Source organism: Hypanus sabinus, chromosome 5 (genome assembly GCF_030144855.1).
Source record: "Hypanus sabinus isolate sHypSab1 chromosome 5, sHypSab1.hap1, whole genome shotgun sequence".
Taxonomy (NCBI): Eukaryota; Metazoa; Chordata; class Chondrichthyes; order Myliobatiformes; family Dasyatidae; genus Hypanus; species Hypanus sabinus.
The window spans coordinates 82,757,756-82,779,517 of record NC_082710.1 but is presented as its reverse complement, the minus strand read 5'-3'; the positions used below and the strand labels follow the sequence as shown (position 1 = coordinate 82,779,517).

At 44.4% G+C, this 21,762-nt stretch overlaps 1 protein-coding gene across 1 annotated transcript in view; it reads right to left on the bottom strand.

Moving 5' to 3' along the window:
* Positions 1-21,762, bottom strand: part of LOC132394271 (contactin-associated protein-like 5) — a 977,958-nt gene that overhangs the window by 245,738 nt on the left and 710,458 nt on the right. The window contains exon 17 of the mRNA XM_059970196.1: positions 16,731-16,864. Within this exon, the coding sequence (XP_059826179.1) occupies positions 16,731-16,864 (134 nt within the window). The remainder of the gene's footprint in view (positions 1-16,730; positions 16,865-21,762) is intronic.

The window sequence follows — 21,762 nt, the reverse complement described above, 5'->3', positions numbered from 1 at the left end:
TGCAAAGGGCTACATAGAGGAAGATGGTGTGATTATCATACAAGAGGTCTGTTCACTACTTACAATGATGGGATCAAAACTGACCTTGAACCTGGTGGTGAGTGCTTTCAAGCTTTTGAACATTCTGCCCAATGGGCGGTGGGAGAAGTGAGATGACCAGGTAAGGGGTCTTTGATTACATCAGTTGCTTTCAGAGTTAGTGCAAATTGTAGTCAGAATACATGAAGTGAAGACTGTTTTTCTTATGATAGACTGAACTGTGCCCATCTCTACAATTTCTTGAGGACTTGGTCAGAGCAGTTGCTAATGCATTCAGAGATGATGCTTTCTATCGTGCAACTACAAGAATTAGTCAACTTTAATGGGGATGTACTGAATTTCCAAGATAAGCATTAGCTTTTATGCATCTTTTAGAATATCAAATGAATTCAGCAAATCAAAGACATAATCCTCATGTTACACCAATTGACACTAGAACCACAATATAATTTCTGCTGTTGAACTGTTGTGGTATTTTCTGAGCTTAAAACAAAAAAGGGAGGAATTAATATGAATAGGCAGAATAATGCCAACTAGCAATGAGTTTGGCAGCATGCCAATGTTAATCAAAGTCGATGTCAAAGTAAAAATTATTATCAAAGTATGTATATGATCCCATATTCTACCATGAGATACATTTACATGCAAGAATTTACAGGAAAATAAAGTGTTATGTCCGCAGCCCCATCCTTTGTGAGAATCGCAAGAGCACTAGTTGAGGGGGGGGGTCAGTAGACCCAGGAAATGGGAGAGAGAAAGACCACGTTCCACCACGATGCAAAATAATGCGACATGACCATTGTCTCATGAAGACCACGTGCAAGCCCTCGGGCAAAGTGGGCTGGTTGAGAGAGAGAGATTGCATCATCCCAACCTGATTGACATCTGAGACCCCGTGAGGAAGTATAAAGGAGGGTCTGGGGGAACAACCCCTTCAGACGCACCAGAAGAAACACTAACAATCCCGTAGTAGGGGGAAGCCATTTGAAGGAAGCCACGTGCGTTGGATTCCGTGCCTGGAATCTGTGGCTGGAATCACGGAAAACCGCTGTTAGCTAACAATGGGGAAGCCCGCTCCCCTGATTCAACAGATTTGCTTCATAAAGACCCGGGCAAGTTTTCTTTTCTCACCAATCTCTCTCTCTCTCCAACAAGTGAAAACCCAGCGGTTCCCCCCACCCTGAAAGCCAGAAGCCTGCAGGAATTTGAGTGACTTCTATATTTCCATCGGACACTATATTATCCCCGAGACAAACGATCGAGCTGTTTTTTATTGATGGCTATAATTAGACCAGCGCTTTTAGATTGAGTAGTGACTACGTATATTATCTGAATGTTTGTATTAATCTTATTTTTGTGCCCCTTTCATAAATAAAGACTTTTAAAAATAGTACATCAGACTTCAACAGACCTCTCTATCTTTGCTGGTAAGTGACCAGTTACGGGATTTCGTAACGAAAGAAAAACAGTAAAATTTATGAAAACGCATACATGAACAATCCTTTCAATCCACCCCAATGTTGCTCCTAAAAGTATATTTTTATCACACCTGAAGATATTGGTGACCCCCTGAATCAGAAACCAGCAGAGATGATGACAGAACAATTGTCACAACTTACGAAATTTGCACTGGACCTTTATTGGAACCATCAGGGAATTTTAACTGCTCCGAGAGCCCAGAGGTGTTGGGATGATAGATATAAGATGATTCTCACCAACTTTTACAAATATCCCATAGAAAGAGCCAGATACATCACAACTTTACATGGCTACTGGTCTGCCCAAGACCACACAAGAAATTACAAAGAGCTGTTTACCCAGCCCAAACAATCACACAAGCCAGCTCACACTCTGCTGACTTCACTTACACTTCCTGCTGCCTCAGGAAAGCAGCCAACATACTCAAGGATACTTCCCATTCTGGTCATTATCTCTTCTCCCTTCTGCCACAGACATTACAGAAGATTGGGAGCACATACCACCAGCCTCAAGGAAAGTTACTATCAGACCTTTGAATGGAACATTCATATGATAATAAATGAAGCTGTCATCTGTCAGTCGACCCCACTGCAGCCCTTGCCATTTATTTAATCCCCTGCACTGTACTTCCTCTATAATCAGATTGCTTTATTCTGCAACAACACACACAAAATGCTGGTGGAACACAGCAGGCCAGGCAGCATCTATAGGAGAAGCACTGTCGACATTTCAGGCCGAGACCCTTCGTCAGGACTAACCAAAAGGAAAGATAGTAAGAATTCTGAAAGTAGTGGGGGGAGGGGGAAATGCGAAATGATAGGAGAAGACCGAAGGGGGTGGGATGAAGCTAAGAGCTGGAAAGGTGATTGCCGAAAGTGATTCAGAGCTGGAGAAGGGAAAGGATCATGAGACGGGAGGCCTCGGGAGAAAGCCAACTCACTAGTGAAGTTTCGGCTGGTGTGGTATACTGTGTCCGGTGCTCCCGGTGTGGCCTTTTATATACTGGTGAGACCCGACGCAGACTGGGAGACCGTTTCGCTGAACACCTACACTCGGTCCGTCAGAAAAAGCAGGATCTCCCAGTGGCCACACATTTTAATTCCACGTCCCATTCCCATTCTGATATGTCTATCCATGGCCTCCTCTACTGTCAAGATGAATCCAAACTCAGGTTGGAGAAACAACACCTTATTGGGTAGCCTTATCAGGTTGGGTAGCCTCCAACCTGATGGCATGAAGATTGAGTTCTCTAACTTCCGTTAATTCCCCTCTTCCCCTTCTTACCCCATCCCTGACATATTTAGTTGTTTGCCTGTTCTCCATCTTCCTCTGGTGCTCCCCCCCCCCCACTTTCTTTCTCCCGAGGCCTCCCATCCCATGATCCTTTCCCTTCCTCAGCTCTGTATCACTTTCGCCAATCACCTTTCCAGCTCTTAGCTTCATCCCACCCCCTCCGGTCTTCTATCATTTTGCATTTCCTCCTCCCCTCACTACTTTCAAATCTCTTACTATCTTACCTTTCAGTTAGTCCTGACGAAGGGTCTCGGCCTGAAACGTCAACAGTGCTTCTCCTATAGATGCTGCCTGGCCTGCTGCGTTCCACCAGCATTTTGTGTGTGTTGTTGTTTGAATTTCCAGCATCTGCAGATTTCCTCGTGTTTACCTTATTCTGCATTCTGTTTTCCTTTTTACTGCCTTGAATTATTTATATAGGAAGGATCTGTGACAACGTTTTTTTTGTAAAACGCACAAAGTGTTGGAGAAACTCAACAGGTCAGGCAGCTTTTATGGGGGAAAACAAACATTCAACATTTTGGACTGAGACCCTTCATCAGGACTGGAAAGGAAAGGGGACAGAACCCAGAATGAGAGGAGTACAAGCTGGTAGATGATAGGTGAGACCAGTGATTAGGAAGGTAGGTGGTTAGGGGAGGGGGATGATGTAACAAACTGGGAGGTGATAGGTGACTTCGGCAGACCTCTGAATCATTGTGAGAACAAGATCACCCACTCAATGCCCACTTGATGAAGAAGGGGAAACAAGAGGTTTGTCTTGTAAAATCATTGTCATAGCAGTTTATGATTTGGAAAAAGATCAATATTTATGCAATCCCTTTTATGGTTTAGAAACTCATAAACTACCTCACAGCCCAGAATGTATACTGTATATAGTTTTTGAAATCCTGTTTTAATGTCAAAAGCACATTAGGTAACTGTATCACACACAAAATGATAGAAGAACTCAGCAGGTGAGAGAGAACCTATGGAGGGAAATGACAGGCTGAGACCCTTCACTAGAGCTCAATACATCATAGCAAGGTCCACTACTAAATGTCAATCTAGTAGTGACCGGATAATCTGTCTTTTTTCTGATGCTGATTGAGTGGCTAATAAAGGTCAGTGCACCAAGAAAACTCATTTACTTTTCTTCAAAATATTGTTCTGTGATCTGTTATGCCCATGAAAAGAAGGCAAAATCTTTCTTTATTGTCCCATTGGAAACTCAGTAATGTAGCACTCCCAACACTGTTGGGGAATATATTAGAACATAGAACAGTATGATGTAAGATCAAGCCCTTCGACCCATGATGTTGTATGATTATTTAAATGCAAAACTAAACCAAGCCAGTCTGGTCCATATCCTTCCATTCTCTGCTCACAAGAGTGGATAACTTCACTTACTCCAGTAGTGAACTGATTCCATAACATATCGACTCACTTTAAAGGACTCTAGAGCTCTTGCTCTCAATATTTATTATTTATTTATGACTATTATTTTGTTTTTCAATTCTGTATTCACAATTCTTTGTCTTGTGTACTTCGATTATTTGTGTGCAGTTTTTCCATTTAATCTATTGTGTTTCTTTGAATCTACTGTGAATGCCTGCAAGAAACGATGACATAGCAATGGGCAGTATATGGTGTCATTTATGTATTTTCATGATAGATTTTCTTTGAACTTTGAGATGCCTCCACTACCACCCCACTGGCAGCATATTCTAGGCACCCAGTAAAACTTGCCCCACGCATCTCCTCTCATGCTCTCTAATATAATGCATTTCCATATTGGGCGAAAGATACCAGTAGTCTACACTATTTATGCATCAGATGCTCTTATGAACTTCTATCAGGTCTTTCCTCAACCTCTGCTTTTGAGGATAGGCAGCCAAAAAATTAAATTTTTGCTTTATTCATCAGTGACATGGGCATTAAGCAAGTACATCAAAGGGGAAACTCATGTTGGTGCGAAGTTATTATACAATTCAATGCACTTCATAAAAGACAAAAGATCATCTGTATGAAATAGGATCTGAAGGACATGTTCAATACACTTGATATTTCCATAGTAGTGCAAAACCTTCCTTATAGCTCTTATCAGTAAGACAAATGGATTTACATTTTCCAATCCATCACTGCTTATTTTTATCATTATCGATTGCATTGGCCTGTTTCATAAGTTCATCGCTCCGTAGAGGTGATTCGTATCTGACAAATGTTGACATCCTTCATACATTCAGAAATTTACAATACCCTAGTCATGATTATTAATAAATACTGTAATAAGAACCTGCCCTAATCTTCAGAAATTTCTGTTGATCACTGCTGCCAAGAGGTTTCTACTAATAATTCAAAGCCTTGAGTTGAAATCCCACCACAAAAGCCCTGGAAATTAAATTTAATTAATTGTTTTCTGAAAACTCTTGTATTAAAAATAAAATTGTTTTCAGGATAATTACATTGAAGTTATCAGATTGTTGTCCAACCCCATCTGGTGCTGGTTACGTTGTGGCCTGACACTGCAACTCAAATGTGCCGGAACATAAAAAACTGCAGAGAGGAGTGTACTCAGCTCAACACATCATGGGCACATTCCTCCCCACCATCAGGAGGTACTGCTTTCAGAGAACACGAACATAGAACACAGAACAGCACAGGCTCTTCGGCTCAGTGTTGTGCCAATCATTTAACCTACTCCAAGATTAATCTAACACATAGATTCTCTCCCACATAGCCTTCTATTTTTGTTTCAACTATGTGCTGTCTACGAGTGTCTTAAATGTCTCAAGTGCAACTGTGTCTACCCCCCTTGTCGGGGCGTTCCACATATCCACCACACCCTATTTAAAATACTTACCACTGACTTCCCCCTATACAATACTTTCCTCCCAACACTTTCAAGATATGCCCACTTAAGAAGACAACATTTAGCATAAAAGATCCCCACCATTTTCTCAGAGCTACCACTGGCTGAAGATACAGAAACCTGAGGTCCCACATTGCCAAGTTCAAGCACAACTACTTCCCTTCAAACATTTGGTTTTTGAACCAAACTGCACTAATCATTGCCTAGGTATAACAACACGGAGACCATTTTGCAATACAGGTTTCTCCCGCTATCCGAAAATAGAGCATTCCAATGAAACTTTTCGTAAGCCAAAATGGCGTAAAGCGAAGCGGCAACTACCATTAATTTTTATGGAAAAAATTTTTGAGCATTCCCAGACCCAAAAAATAACCTACCAAATCATACCAAATAACACGTAAAACCTAAAATAACGGTAACATATAGTAAAAGCAGGAATGATATGATAAATACACAGCCTATATAAAGTAGAAATAATTTATGTACACTGTAGTTTCATTTACTAGAATTGTGATTTAGCCAAAAACCGATTTGTAGAAAAAAAATCAGCACGTACACACATGCACACACACCTCCCTGCGCAAGGCTTCATGGTCATGGTAGTCTTCTCGGGGCAAACACAAGTTTAAAGCAGATGCCTTTTTTCGTAAAAGTGAAAATCCTCTTTGGATTTCATTCAGTGAGCGAAAACAGGTACTAATGTTAAGTCTTTTGTAAAAGCAAAGCAGCGTAAAGCGAACTTCTGTAAAGTGGGTGACACCTGCATAATGGACACTTTATTTTGTTCTAATTCTGTTCTTTCTTACCCACAGCAGTATACAGTTGAATTTTAAACACATGTTTCTGCAGATGCTGGAAATCTAGAATAATACACACAGAATGCTGGAAAAATTCAGCAGTTCAGGCAGCATCTATGGAGAGGAATAAAGAGTAACATTTCGGGCCAAAACTGTTCATCAGCACTGGTAAGTTAGGGAGAAGAAGCCAGAAACTGATTCTAGCTTCTTCCTTTTCAGTCCCAATGAAGGGTTTCAGCCTGAAACATTGACCGTTTATTCATTTTCATTGATGTTGACTTGCAGAATTGCACCAGCATTTTTGTGTATGCTACATGGAATTGTCAGAATATTGTACTCTGTCCCTGGGATTCATTCCACTGCAGGACTATATGTTTCAAACTACTCACCAGAGATTATGCATATATCAATGTTTGGTTGATGGTTGGTACAGTGGACCAAGGGCCTGTTGTCATGCTATATCTCTCTATAACTGTCTGGCATTTATGCTCTTATTCTTAATCTCATGAGTACTAGTTTAATTTCTTGTATGAACCTTCATTAAAAGCTTTTCAAATGTCAAGATATACCAGATTGCTTGCATCACTATTATCCTCTCACTTCACAGCATCTTCAACCATTTCTTATATATCCTTTTCATTGGCAGAATGCCACAGAGTATTTAATGTATCAACCTTAATTCCAAAATAAAATAATTCCACTCTCCATTTTAGATATGTGAGCTATAATTTCAAAGGTTATCGCTCTGACTGTTTAAAGCCTGAAATAGCATCAGCGACTTTCTTTCTGTCTCTGCTGTCCGCTCATTATTTCTAAAAGCATAAAACACTGTGGATGCTGAAAATCAGAAATAAAAACTCAAAATGCTAAAATATTTAGCAAGTCAGGCATCATCTGAATGGAAAGAAACATGCCCAATATTTTAGATGCCGTTTTGTCAGAACTCCTTACTTAAAAATTCATTTCTATCAACAGTGTCCCAAGTCCATTATCCTGCTGTTCAGAATCACTATTAATAAAAGCAGGACACACTGCAAGTAGAAATTCTGAAATATTACAATTAGCAATCAGAGCCTGTCATCTGGAACCAAAACAATGCAAATGTTTCTGGGTGAAAGACCACCTGTACATGGCTCCAAGGAAGGTAATTATTCAAAAGCAGATTTGATATGCAGAGAAACAGTTGGATTATTATCATTTAAACTATTTCCAAGGCAATAGAATCAAAATATACACTTAGTGCCCACCTTATTACATATACCTGTACCACCTATATACCTATGTACCACCTATATACAGGTATACTATATAACTGTACCACTTATATACTGTGCCCAACTTATTACATATATCTGTACCTGTACCTGTACCAAGAAGGCGAATGGAATGTTGGCCTTTATTACAAAGGAATTGAGTACAAGAGCAAGGAAATCCTCTTGCATTTGTACAGGGCCCTGTTGAGACCACACCTGGAGTATTGTGTACAGTTTTGGTCTCCAGGGTTAAGGAAGGACATCCTGGCTGTAGAGGAAGTGCAGCCTAGATTCACAAGGTTAATTCCTGGGATGTCAGGACTGTCTTACGCAGAGAGGTTAGAGAGACTGGGCTTGTACACGCTGGAATTAAGGAGATTGAGAAGGGATCTGATTGCAACATATAAGATTATTAAGGGATTGGACAAGATAGAGGCAGGAAATATGTTCCAGAAGCTGGGAGAGTCCAGTACCAGAGGGCATGGTTTGAGAATAAAGGGTAGGTCATTTAGGACAGAGTTAAGGAAAAACTTCTTCTAGAGAGTTGTGGGGGTCTGGAATGCACTGCCTCGGAAGGCAGTGGAGGCCAATTCTCTGGATGCTTTCAAGAAGGAGCTAGACAGGTATCTTATGGATAGGGGAATCAAGGGATATGGGGACAAGGCAGGAACCGGGTATTGATAGTAGATGATCAGCCATGATCTCAAAATTGCGGTGCAGGCTTGAAGGGCCGAATGGTCTACTTCTGCACCTATTTTCTATTGTCTATTGTACACCTGCTCATACATGCAAATACCTAAACAGCCAATCATGTGACAGTAACTCAATGTCTAAAAACATATAGGCATGGTCAAGAGGTTCAGTTGTTCAGACCAGGCATCAAACATCAGAACGGGGCAGAAATGTGATCTAAGTGTATCTGACTGTGGAATGTTTGTTGGTGCCAGATCAGGTGGTTTGAGTATCTCAGGAAATGCTGATCTCCTGGGATTTACACACTGCAGTCTCTAGAGTTTACAGAGAATGGTGAAAAAAAATAAGCAAAACACATCCAGTGAGTGGCACTCCTGTGAATGAGAACACCTTGATAATGAGAGAGGTCGGAAGGAACTGCCATCAAGCTGACAGTGTCACCCGGTTCAGATATGGCCCAAGTGCAGAGTGAGAGATACTGAATGAAGCAGGTCGATAGTTCACAGACTTTAATGCGAACAGCTTTAAAGGGAAAAGAAAACAATAAACACTAGGCCAAACAGCACCATTAACTAAAACTCTCAAATGGAAAATGAAGCTGACACCACGGCTGAAAAGAACAACAAAGAATAAAACGAACACCCTAGTCTTCAGAGTCAGTTGACTCGACAGTCCAATTTCTCAGGCATGGCCGAATGCAAGCAGGCAGTGAAGCGTTGTTGTGTTCAAGTCTCAACAAGCACTACAACTGAATGAATGGAGTTAAATACTATCAGAATAAAATAATAATTAGCTGACCCGTGCATATTCACAAGAGCAATTGCCTTATCTGCTGTGCTACCAGATCCATGGTAACCATGGTAACCAGATCAAGTAACCATCCATTACAGCAATGTTGTACAGAGCAGGATCTTTGAATGCACAACACATTGAATCTTGAAGTGGATGGGCTACAGGTGCAGAAGACCAGGAACATACACTCAGTGGTCACTTTACTAGATACAGAAGGTACTTAATAAAGTGGTCACAGATTGTATATACATCAGAAATATTCTGATTAAAGCAATATTTGGTGTCCACATCGATTCATTTTGAGAAGTCCTTGGTTTGAATAACAAAACCTTACAAGTTTTTTCATTGTAAAAATATTAAAAGCTAATTTCAAATGCTTTGCCTTTAATAATTCACACTACTCTTTAAGATGCTTCCCAATCATGATACCTATGTCAAAATAACTAAATAAAACAGATTATTAATATTTGTATGATACAAACACCAAATAAAATCCATTTTCTCCATTGCACTTCATGGTTGTTCATTGAGTTGACTCAACTGGCAAGTTGACTTGCCAGTCTGAAGAAACAAAAGTAATATTGGGGCTTCTCAAAATATTATGGCTCATAATCCCAAGAAAACAATCATTCTGTGGCGACCCACTTCCCAGCGCACTCGAACCAGCTCACAAAGCGGCACGCGCCAGCATTGAGGCAAGTCCCAGAGAGGGTGCCAAGCCTGCTTCATCAGCAAGGGGAAAAGCCAGCACGCGGGACGGGACTGTGAATATGCATTCCCTCCTGGGGAGGGATCAGGAAGGCTTTAAAGCGAGGCTGCTAAGTTTGAATAAACCTCTTTTGTAACTACAGCTCACCAACTCCATGTCGTTATTGCAGCGCTGCATGTAGCACACCACTACAATTGGTGACCCCGACGTGATGAACGATGCCGCATCTGTTCATGCAGTTTTGTTAAAACTGCCAAGCTTCTGGACGCTGCAACCTCACCTATGGTTCCAGCAAGCAGAAGCCCAATTCCACATTCGGCAGATAGTCTCGGATGCCACACGTTACTACTACGTGGTGAGCTCCCTCGACCAGGAGACAGCCGCCCAGGTTTAAGAGTTCATACAATTGCCCCCAGTGGATGGCAAATACACAGAATTCAAAGCCTTGCTCATAAAGACTTTCAGACTCTCACGGCGCGAGCGAGCTGCCCGCTTACTGCACCTGGATGGTTTGGGGGACAGGCCACCGTCGGCTTTGATGAACGAGATGTTGTCCCTGGCCGGAGGTCACAAGCCCTGCCTCATGTTTGAGCAGGCATTCCTGGAGCAGCTGCCCGAGGACACACACCTGCTGCTGTCCAATGCGGATTTCAGCAACCCCCGGAAGGTGGTGGCCCTGGCAGACGTACTGTGGAAAGCCAAGAAAGAGAGTGGGGCATCTGTTGCACAGATCACCAGGCCAGACTCCCAGCAGCAAACCAGACCAGGCCCAGCCGCAGAGCCCACGAACCCCAGAGGAAAGGGTGAGGAGACCAACGAACAATGGTGCTTCTACCGTCAGCGGTGGGGCGCAGAAGCCTACCACTGTAGCCCGCCCTGCAAGTTCCCGGGAAACGCCAGGGCCAGCCGCCGCTTATGGCTACGGCGGCTGGCCATCGGGATAGCCTCCTGCATGTCTGGGACAAGCAGTCGGGACGCCGTTTTTTGGTCGACACCGGAGCCGAGATCAGCATCTTACCTCCGACGAGTTTCAACACCCACAACAGGGCACCGGGTTCCACCCTGAGGGCCGCGAATGGCTGCAGAGTAAGGACCTACAGCACCCTTACGGTGAGGCTACAGTTCGGCTCCAACTGGTTCACGTAGGACTTCGCACTGGCCGCCGTTGCCCAACTGCTCCTGGGAGCAGATTTTTTGCGAGCTCACAGCCTACTGGTCGACCTGCCCAGGAAGAGACTGGTCCACACCGAGACCTTTCAAATGTTCTCCCTGGGCGAAGCCCAGTTGCCGGCCCCTCACCTAGACTCCATCACGCTGTCGGACAACGACTTCACCAGAGTCCTGGCGGATTTCCCATCGGTTCTGGCAACGCAGTTCACTGCAGCCATGCCCAGACACGGCATACAGCATCACATCCCAACACAAGGACCACCCCTCCAAGCTCGTGCTCGAAGGCTTCCCCTGGACAAGCTCCGGCTGGTGAAGGAGGAGTTCAACAGGATGGAGGGATTGGGGATCATCCGGCGGTCCGACAGCCCATGGGCCTCCCCCCTGCACATGGTGCCCAAAGCAACAGGGGGCTGGAGACCATGTGGCGACTACTGCAGGCTGAATGAGGCTACAACACTGGACCACTACCCTGTGCTGCACATTCAGGACTTTGCAGGAAACCTGCATGACGCACAGATCTTCTCCAAGGTAGACCTTGTCCGGGGATACCATCAAATCCCGATGTATCCAGACGACGTCCCCAAAATAGCACTCATTACCCCTTTCGGCCTTTTCGAGTTCCTCCGCATGCTGTTCGGCCTAAAGAATGCCGCACAGACGTTTCAGCAGTTAATGGACATGGTAGGATGCGACCTGGACTTCGTTTTCATCTATTTGGATGACATCCTCATAGCCAGCAACAGTCGTCAGTAGCATCTGTCCCACCTCTGACCGACTGAGTGAATACGGCCTGACAATCAACCTGGCCAAATGCCAGTTCAGGCTCAACACCATTGACTTCCTGGGCCACAGGATTACTAAAGACGGGACAACCCCTCTGCCCGCCAAGGTAGACACGGTCCGCCATTTCCCCCGACTCAACACAATCAAAGGCCTTCAGGAATTCATGGGCATGGTAAATTTCTACCACCGCTTCCTCTCTTCAGCTGCCCAAATCATGCGCCCCCTATTCGCCCTGATGTCGGGTAAGGGCAAGGACATTACCTGGGATGAGGAGTCCGGCGTTGTTTTCATTAAAACCAAAGAAGTTTTGGCAAACGCCACGATGCTAGTGCACCCCAGAACGGACGTCCCTACCGCCCTCACAGTGGACGTATCCAACACAGCAGTCGATGGCAAGCTGGAACAACTCATCAAGGGTCGCTGGCAACCCCTGGCGTTTTTCAGCAAACACCTACGACCACTCGAGCTCAAATACAGTGATTTTGACCAGGAATTGTTGGCGCTATACCTGGTAATCCGGCATTTCAGGTACTTCTTAGAAGGTAGAACGGGTGAATTTATTATGGGGCACAAGGAAATGGCAGATGAGTTGAACAGGTACTTTGGATCTGTCTTCACTAGGGAAGACACAAACAATCTCCCAGATGTAATAATGGTCAAAGGAACTAGGGTAAAGGGTGAACTGAAGGAAATTTATATTAATCAAGAAATGGTGTTGGATAGATTGTTGAGTCTGAGGGCTGATAAGTCCCCGGGATCTGATGGTCTGCATTCCAGGGTACTTAAAGAAGTGGCTTTAGAAATCGTGGACACATTGGTAATCATTTTCCAATGTTCTATAGATTCAGGAACAGTTCCTGCTGATTGGAGAGTGGCTAATGTTGTCCCACTTTTCAAGAAAGGAGGGAGAGAGAAAACAAGGAATTATAGACCGGTTAGTCTGACGTCAGTGGTGGGAAAGATGCTGGAGTCAATTATAAAAGAGGAAATTATGACACATTTGGATAGCAGTAGAAGGATCAGTCCGAATCAGCATGGATTTATGAAGGGAAAATCATGTTTGACTAATCTTCTGGAGTTTTTTGAGGATGTATCTATGAAAATGGACAAGGGAGAGCCAGTGGATGTAGTGTACCTGGACTTCCAGAAAGCTTTTGATAAAGTCCCACATAAGAGATTAGTGGGCAAAATTAGGGCACATGGTATTGGGGGCAGAGTGGATTGAAAATTGGATGGCTGACAGGAAGCAAAGAGTAGTGATTAATGGGTCCCTTTCCGAATGGCAGGCTGTGACCAGTGGGGTACCGCAAGGTTCGGTGCTGGGACCGCAGCTGTTTACAATATACATTAATGATTTAGAGGGATTCAAAGTAACATTAGCAAATTTGCTGATGACTCAAAGCTGGGTGGCAGTGTGAAATGTCAGGAGGATGTTATGAGAATGCAGGGTGACTTGGACAGGTTGGGTGAGTGGGCAAATGTATGGCAAATGCAGTTTAATGTGGATAAATGTGAGGTTATCCACTTTGGTGGCAAGAACAGGAAGGCAGATTATCTAAATGGAGTCAAGTTAGGAAAAGGGAAGTACAACGAGATCTAGGTGTTCTTGTACATCAGTCAATGAAAGCAAGCATGCAGGTACAGCAGGCAGTGAAGAAAGCTAATGGCATGCTGGCTTTTATAACAAGAGGAATTGAGTATTGGAGTAAAGAGGTCCTTCTGCAGCTATACGGGGCCCTGGTGAGACCCCACCTGGAGTATTGTGTGCAGTTTTGGTCTCCAAATTTGAGGAAGGACATTCTTGGTATTGAGGGAGTGCAGTGTAGGTTCACAAGGTTAATTCTCGGAATGGCGGGACTGTCATATGTTGAAAGGTTGGAGCGACTGGGCTTGTATACACTGGAATTTAGAAGGATGAGAGGGGATCTATTGAAACATATAAGATTATTAAGGGATTGGACACACTGGAGGCAGGAAGCATGTTCCCGCTGATGGGTGAGTCCAGAACTAAAGGCCACAGTTTAACAATAAGGGGTAGGCAGGCCATTTAGAACAGAGATGCGGAAAAACTTTTTCACCCAGAGAGTGGTGGATATGTGGAATGCTCAGCCCCAGAAGACAGTGGAGGCTGAGTCTCTGGATGCATTCAAGAGAGAGTTAGATAGAGCTCTTATAGATAGCGGGTTCAAGGGATATGGGGAGAGGGCAGGAACGGGGTACTGATTGTGTCTGATCAGCCATGATCACAGTAAATGGTGGTGCTGGATAGAAGGGCCGAATGGCTTACTCCTGCACCTACTGTCTATTGTTTATTGTAGGCCCTTCACCGCGTTCACGGACCACAAACCGCTTACCTTTGCATTCACGAAAGCATCCAACCCCTGGTCGTCCCGCCAGCAGCGACATCTGTCCTACATCTCCGAATACACAACGGGTGTCCGGCATGTCTCGGGAAAGGACACCCTCTCCTGCCCTAACATTCAAGCTCCGTCCCAGGAGTAGACTATGAAGCACTGGCGGAGGCGCAGCAGGCAGACAAGGAGATCCCTAGTTACAGGACTGCAGTCTCCAGTTTGCAGTTCCAGGACCTTCCCGTAGGCCCAGGTGAGAGGACCCTACTCTGTGACGTCACCACCGGTCAACCCCACCCCGTCGTCCCAGCAGCCTGGCAGCGGCGCGTTTTCGACTCCATTCACAACTTAGCGCACCCCTCCATCAGGACAACTGTCTGGATGGTAGCCAACAGGTTCATTTGGCACAGACTCCGCAAGCAGGTCAGTGAATGGGCCAAGACATGCATGCACTGCCAAACAGCCAAGGTGCAGCGGCACACCAAAGCTCTGCTACAGCAGTTCCACCCCACCCGCCGGCGTTTCAACCACGTTCATGTGGATATCGTGGGCCCCCTGCCAGTGTCACAAGGAGTGCGACACCTCCTGACTATCGTGGACCGGTTCACAAGATGGCCAGAGGCGGTCCCGCTCACCAACACCACCTCCGAATCTTGTGCCCGGGTACTGATTGCCACCTGGGTATCTCGCTTTGGTGTACCGGCCCACATTACCTCCGACAGAGGCTCCCAGTTCACCTCCAGCCTGTGGTCAGCTATGGCCAGCCTTTTGGGGACTCAGCTGCACCACACCACTGCCTACCACCCACAGTCGAATGGACCAGTGGAGCGTTTCCACCGTCACCTGAAGTCGGCTCTCATGGCCCGCCTGAGCGGAGCTAACTGGGTGGACGAGCTCCCCTGGGTTCTGCTCGGAATCCGCATGGCACCCAAAGAGGATCTGCACACCTCATCGGCCGAGTTGGTGTACGGCGAGTTGGGACAACCAGAAGAGTTCATACCAGCCCCAAGGGGGCAAGAGGAAGAACCCGCAGCAGTCCTGGGCAGACTACGCGAGAGGCTCAGTAACCTGGCCCCCATACCCACTTCACAGCATGGGCAGAACCCAACCTGCGTACCCAAAGACCTGCAAAACTGTAAGTTTGTTTTTGTACGACGGGGCAGACATCGGGCACCGCTACAGCGGCCTTATGAGGGGCCGTTTTCGGTGATCAGAAACATTCGTGCTGGACATTGGGGGGAAAGAGGAGGTTTTCACGGTGGACCAACTCAAACCGGTCCATGTGGACTTGGCGCAGCTGGTCGAGATTCCAGCACCGCGGCGCAGAGGCAGACCTCCGAAAGAGAGTCCGACCCAGACTGTGGACATTGGGGGGTGTATCGGGGTTCTGGGGTGGGGGTTATGTGGCGACCCATTTCCCAGCGCACTTGAACCGGCTCACAAAGCGGCACGCGCCAGCATTGAGGCCGGACCCAAAGAGGGCGCCAAGCCCGCTTCACCAGCAAGGGGAAAAGCCCCCGTGTGAGAAGGGACGGTGAATAAGCGCCCCCTACAGCATTCCTGCCAGGGGAGGGCGGGATCAGAAAGGCTTTAAAGCGAGGCCGCGAAGTTTGAATAAACCTCTTTTTTAACTGCAGCTCACCGACTCCATGTCGTTATTGCAGCGCTGCGAGTAGCACACCACTACAATTCCTCATTATTTTAAACCTCAAAGAGTGAAGGCCCAACAATTCTGTATTGACAATTGCTGTTGAATTTACTTCTAATGTTCAGATTATAAATGGTCGGAGTTGCAGAGTAACCTCACTGCTTGAGAGAAATTCCAACACTCATAATGAACGAAAGAAATGGCAGTAGTAAATATTCTCCTTTTTCTATTATCTAGACTAAGTTGTTTCTCTTTTTTTCAGTGCTTATAGAATATATAAGGCCACTCAGCTTGGAGGAACAACATCTGATATTCCATCTGGGCTGCTTCCAAATTGATGGTGCAAACATAGATTTCTCCAGCTTTTAATAATTTCTCTCCATTCCCTTTTAACTTATCCATTCTCCATTCTGGCATCCCTCTTACCCTTCTCTTCTCTTCACCTGCCTATCACCTCTCTCTAGTGCCCCTCCACCTTCCATTTCTCCCCTGGTCTACTCTCCTTTCCTATCAGATTTCTTTTTCTTCAGTCCTTTATCACTACTAAATTTCACACTTCATCCTTCCTCAACAACCCACCCACCTTCCCCTCACCTGGTTTCACCTATCATCTTTCAGCTGTACTCCTTCCCTCCTCCCCCACTTTCTTATTCTGGCTTCTTCCCCATTCCTTTCCAGTCCTGATGAAGGGTCTCAGTACAAAATGTCAACTCTTTATTCCTTTACACAGATGGTGTCTGACCTGCTGAGTCTTCCAGCATTGTGTGTGTTACTCTGGAATATTAACCGTTTTCTTTGCAGACATTCTGTCTGATCTGCTTAGTTTTCCCAGTGTTTTCTGTTTTGCTTTCACTACAAATATCATGTGTTACCTTAATATAGACATCCTTCTCTTCTCGATTGATTTTGACACTGTGGAGCTGGCCATCCGCCCAGTTTCTCGTGTTGATGCTAATGAAAACCGGATCTCCATCACCATCCAGTTTGTATCTTATCTGAAAACTCCCTGAAAGGAATAAAAGTTGATTGATTTAAATTGAACAGCTAAAAACTGATTAATGGGACAAACTTAAGTCAAAATTAATTTGCCACATCTGTTTCTGTATATGAAAATACCAAACAATTATATAACAAAGAAAAACTAACATACAAAATGATGAGTGACATTTATGTATTCAGCTAAGTTGCTAATATAAAATAGACTGTCATCTTCAATAATGTAAGATATTTTTATATTAGCTGTATGTTTTCAGTTGGCATCTTTATCTACTCTATATAAATAATATTTCACACTAATAAACTACAACTCAATATTAATACTTTGGAAAATAAAATGTCCAACTATTTCAGCACATTTATTACACGTGGATAATAATATAAATCTAACAGTAAGTGTTATTGAATACTTAAGAAAGAATGGCCTGATAACTATTTTATGTCTCAGGAAAATGACAGTATGATTAGAAAGAATATTTCAAAGCAGAATGTGCTTTCAAGTTTTTTTCAGCAATGCTGCAATGCAAAATGATTGGGAATGGATGTGTTAATTTGAAAACTAAAGCCATCCACATTTGGCCATTTTGCATAGGCAGACAAAATCATTTTTAACTTCTACTCTCTCAGTCCTGATGAAGAGATTTGACCCGAAATGTTAACAATTCCTTCCCCTACAACTGAGAAGGGATTTCTTCAGTGAGCAGGTAGTGAATTTGTGGAATACATTGCCACAGAATGCAGTGGAGGGCAAGTCATTGAGTATTTTTAAAGTGGAAGTTGACAATTTGTTGATTAGATAAAAGGTATCAAAGTTTACAGTGAGAAAGCAGGAGAATGGGGTTGAGAGGAATCAGCCATGATGAAATGGCGGATCAGACCCAATGGGCTGAATGGCCTAATTCTCCTCCTGTGTCTTATGAGCTTATGGCTGTTGCTCAATCTGTTGAGTTTCTCCAGCAGATTGCCTGTTGCTCCAGATTCTAGAATTTCAGTCTCTTGTGTTTCCAAAATCATATCAGGTTTGGAAAGGCTGTTTCTACTGTTAGTTCTTCATGGACTACACAGTACTGATAGACGTTTTGGTCAGAACTACAAGGGTGACTTTTGTTAGGCACAGGTAGTTTGGACTGAGAACTCATTAAATGCAGAAGTGGTAAAAACTGGATCAACCGGCACTTGCAAAATTAGTGTAGGCACTTAAGAGAGAAATGGGTAGGCACTTAAGAGAGAAACAGTGAAGATGGGTGCTGTGGACAGCACAAACTCATAGGGCTGAGGGGCTGAATCCATCCATTGCTTGATGACTCTCATGAGAATTACTTCCTGGGCTTAGAGGGTAGGATGCAGGAGTGTCAGTGCTATGGAGTCATACAGCACAGAATCAGGCCTTAGGCCCAACTCCTCCATGCTAACCAAGATGCCCCTCTAAACTAGTTCCACTCATATCCAAACCTTGCATATCATTCACCTCTCCAAATATCTTCTAAACATCATTGTACCTGCCTCAACTACAATTGGCCCTCCTTATCCATGGGTTCTGCATGCGCGGATTCAACAAACTACAGATTGGGAAAACCCAAAAGTTTTCTCTCCAGCACTTGTTGTTTGAGCATCTACAGACTTTTTTGTCATTATTCCCTAAAAGATACAATATAATGGCTATTTACATAGCATTTACATTGTACTAGGTATTATAAGTAATCTAGAGATAATCTAAAGTATATGGGAGTTTGTGCATAGGTTACCGTGGATCGGGATTTGAAAAAAGAATGGAAATTCCCTAAGTTGGAACAGGTACATCTGGTATTATTTAGCATCAGTTAGTCAAACGTTTGTCTTAGTATATAGTATATATTTTACCTTTCTATGCATATAAAACACTTAAGAAATGTATGTATTTCAATAATTAAACCACTGTGTTGCTTAGTAATAACTGTAGCTGTCATCAGAGCAGGGCTTTCACATGCTCCATTATTCTCACTTTATCCTTTAAAATTGTTCCGATATTTGGCTGACTGTAGCCTAACGCTTTCCCAATGACCGATGGGGTCTCACCTCTATCCGATCACTTTATTATTTTCACTTTATTTTCATTCGTGATCGTTTTCCATCAATGGAACAGAGACACTGCAGGCGGCAGGTCCCAAGCTCTGCCAGGTCCTAAAGTCCACCGCACTGCGACAGGTTAAATAAGGTCCGGAGCTCAGCCGGGTCCTAAAATCCACCGCACTGTGTCAGGTTAAATAAGGTCCGGAGCTCTGCCGGGTCCTAAAGTCCACCGCACTGAGACAAGTTACATAAGGGCTGGAGCTCTGCCGGGTCCTAAAGTCCACCGCACTGAGACAAGTTACATAAGGTCCGGAGCTCTGCCGGGTCCTAAATTCTACTGCACTGAGACAAGTTACATAAGGTCCGGAGCTCTGCCGGGTCCTAAATTCTACTGCACTGAGACAAGTTACATAAGGTCCGGAGCTCTGCCGGGTCCTAAATTCTACTGCACTGACAAAGGTTAATTAAGGTCTGGAGCTCCGCCAAGTCCTGAAGTCCACCTCAGTGAGACAGGTTAAATAAGGGACTTGAGCATCCGTGCTTTTTGATATCTGCGGGGGTCCTGGAACCAATCCCCTCCGGATAAGGAGGGCCGGCTGTACTTCCTTCGGCAGTCCAAATTCAATTGTCAATCAACCACACACATGAATACAGCCAAACAAAAACAGCATTCCTCCAGGGTCAAGGTGTAAAACACTGTACCAACAGTCACACACACCTCAATCCATAACCATATCTTCAGCGTGAAAAACATTGCCCCTTAGGTTCCAATTAAATCTTTCCCCTCTTACCTGAACCCTATGTCATCTAGTTGTTGATTCTCCATTTCAGAGAAAGAGACCGTGTAAATTCATCCCATCAATCCTATTCTTTAAATCACCCCTCAGTTTCTTATGCTCTTAACCGGTTCTACCTCCCTACAACTCAGGCCCTCCATGGGCCTGGCTGCACTACTCTGTTCAGAACAGTGTTATGTACCCCTAGGGTTCATATTTTCTGTGGATTGTCACTTTAAAATGCCAAAAGAATTGAGACTGGCCTTTGTTTTTCTGGATTTCAACTGACTGCAGAGTTGCTGGGTTGCTATGGTGAGCAGTTTGTGTTTATGATTTCTTGCAGCTTGGTTTGAATAAGCAAGGGCACACAGTTAGAGTCAAGATGGATTCGGTCAATGAAAGACGTCAGTGAGTCGGTCACTGGTTTAAACTTTCAGTAGCCCAAAAAGGGTGAGTTGAGATCAATCCAGAGTATTGATAAATGACTCTCACAGGTTTTCTGCAACTAGAACAAGTTTGCAGGAAGAGAAGAGAGGAGAGAAAAGTTTGAAACAGAAGAAACTTATAGACAATAGACAATAGACAATAGGTGCAGAAGTAGACCATTCGGCCCCTCGAGTCTGCACCGCCATTCTGAGATCATGGCTGATCATTCACTATCAATACCCAGTCCCTGCCTTGTCCCCATATCCCTTGATTCCCTTATCCATCAGATATCTATCTAGCTCCTTCTTGAAAGCATCCAGAGAATTGGCCTCCACCGTCTTCCGAGGCAGTGCATTCCACACCTCCACAACTCTCTGGGAGAAGAAGCTCTTCCTCAACTCTGTTTTAAATAACTGACCTCTTATTCTCAATCCATGCCCTCTGGTACTGGACTCTCCCAACATCTGGTACATATTTCCTGCCTCAATCCTATCAAATCCTTTAATTATCTTAAACGTTTCAATCAGATCCCCTCTCAATCTCCTCAATTCCAGCATGTACAAGCCCAATCTCTCCAATCTCTCTGTGTAAGACAGCCCTGCCATCCCAGGAATCAACCTAGTGAATCTACGGTGCACTTCCTCAATTGCCAGAATGTCCTTCCTTAAACCTGGAGACTAAAACTGTACACAATATTCCAGGTGTGGTCTCACCAGGGCCCTGTACAAATGCAAAAGGACATCCTTGCTCTTGTACTCAATTCTCCTTGTAACAAAGGCCAACATTCCATTTGCCCTCTTCACTGCCTGTTGCACTTGCTCATTCACCTTCATTGACTGGTGAACTAGGACTCCTAGGTCTCTCTGCATTTCTCCCTTACCTAACTCTACACCGTTCAGACAATACTCTGCCCTCTTGTTCCTGCTTCCAAAGTGGATAACTTCACATTTATTCACATTGAATGACATCTGCCAAGTAACTGCGCACTCACCTAGCCTATCCAAGTCTCCCTGTATTCTCCTAACGTCCTCTTCGCATGTCACACTGCCACCCAGTTTAGTATCGTCAGCAAACTTGCTGATATAGTTTTCAATGCCCTCATCTAAATCGTTGACATAAATCGTAAAGAGCTGTGGTCCCAATACAGAGCCTTGTGGTACCCCACTAGTCACCTCCAGCCAGTCCGAGAAACACCCATTCACTGCTACCCTTTGCTTTCTATCTGCCAACCAGTTTTCTATCCATGTTGAAACCCTGCCCCCAATGCCATGAGCTCTGATTTTACTCACCAATCTCCTATGTGGCACCTTATCGAATGCCTTCTGAAAATCTAGGTACACAACATCCACTGGCTTACCCTCGTCTAACATCCTTGTTACACCGTCAAAAAACTCCAACAGATTAGTCAAGCATGATTTGCCCTTGGTAAATCCGTGCTGGCTCGGCCTAATCCTATTTCTGCCATCGAGATATGCCACTATTTCGTCCTTAATGATGGACTCAAGCATCTTCCCCACAACTGACGTTAGGCTAACAGGGCGATAGTTTTCCGTTTTCTCCTTCCCTCCCTTCTTGAAAAGTGGGATAACGTTAGCCACTCTCCAATCTTCAGGAACTGATCCTGAATCTAAGGAACATTGGAAAATGATTACCAATG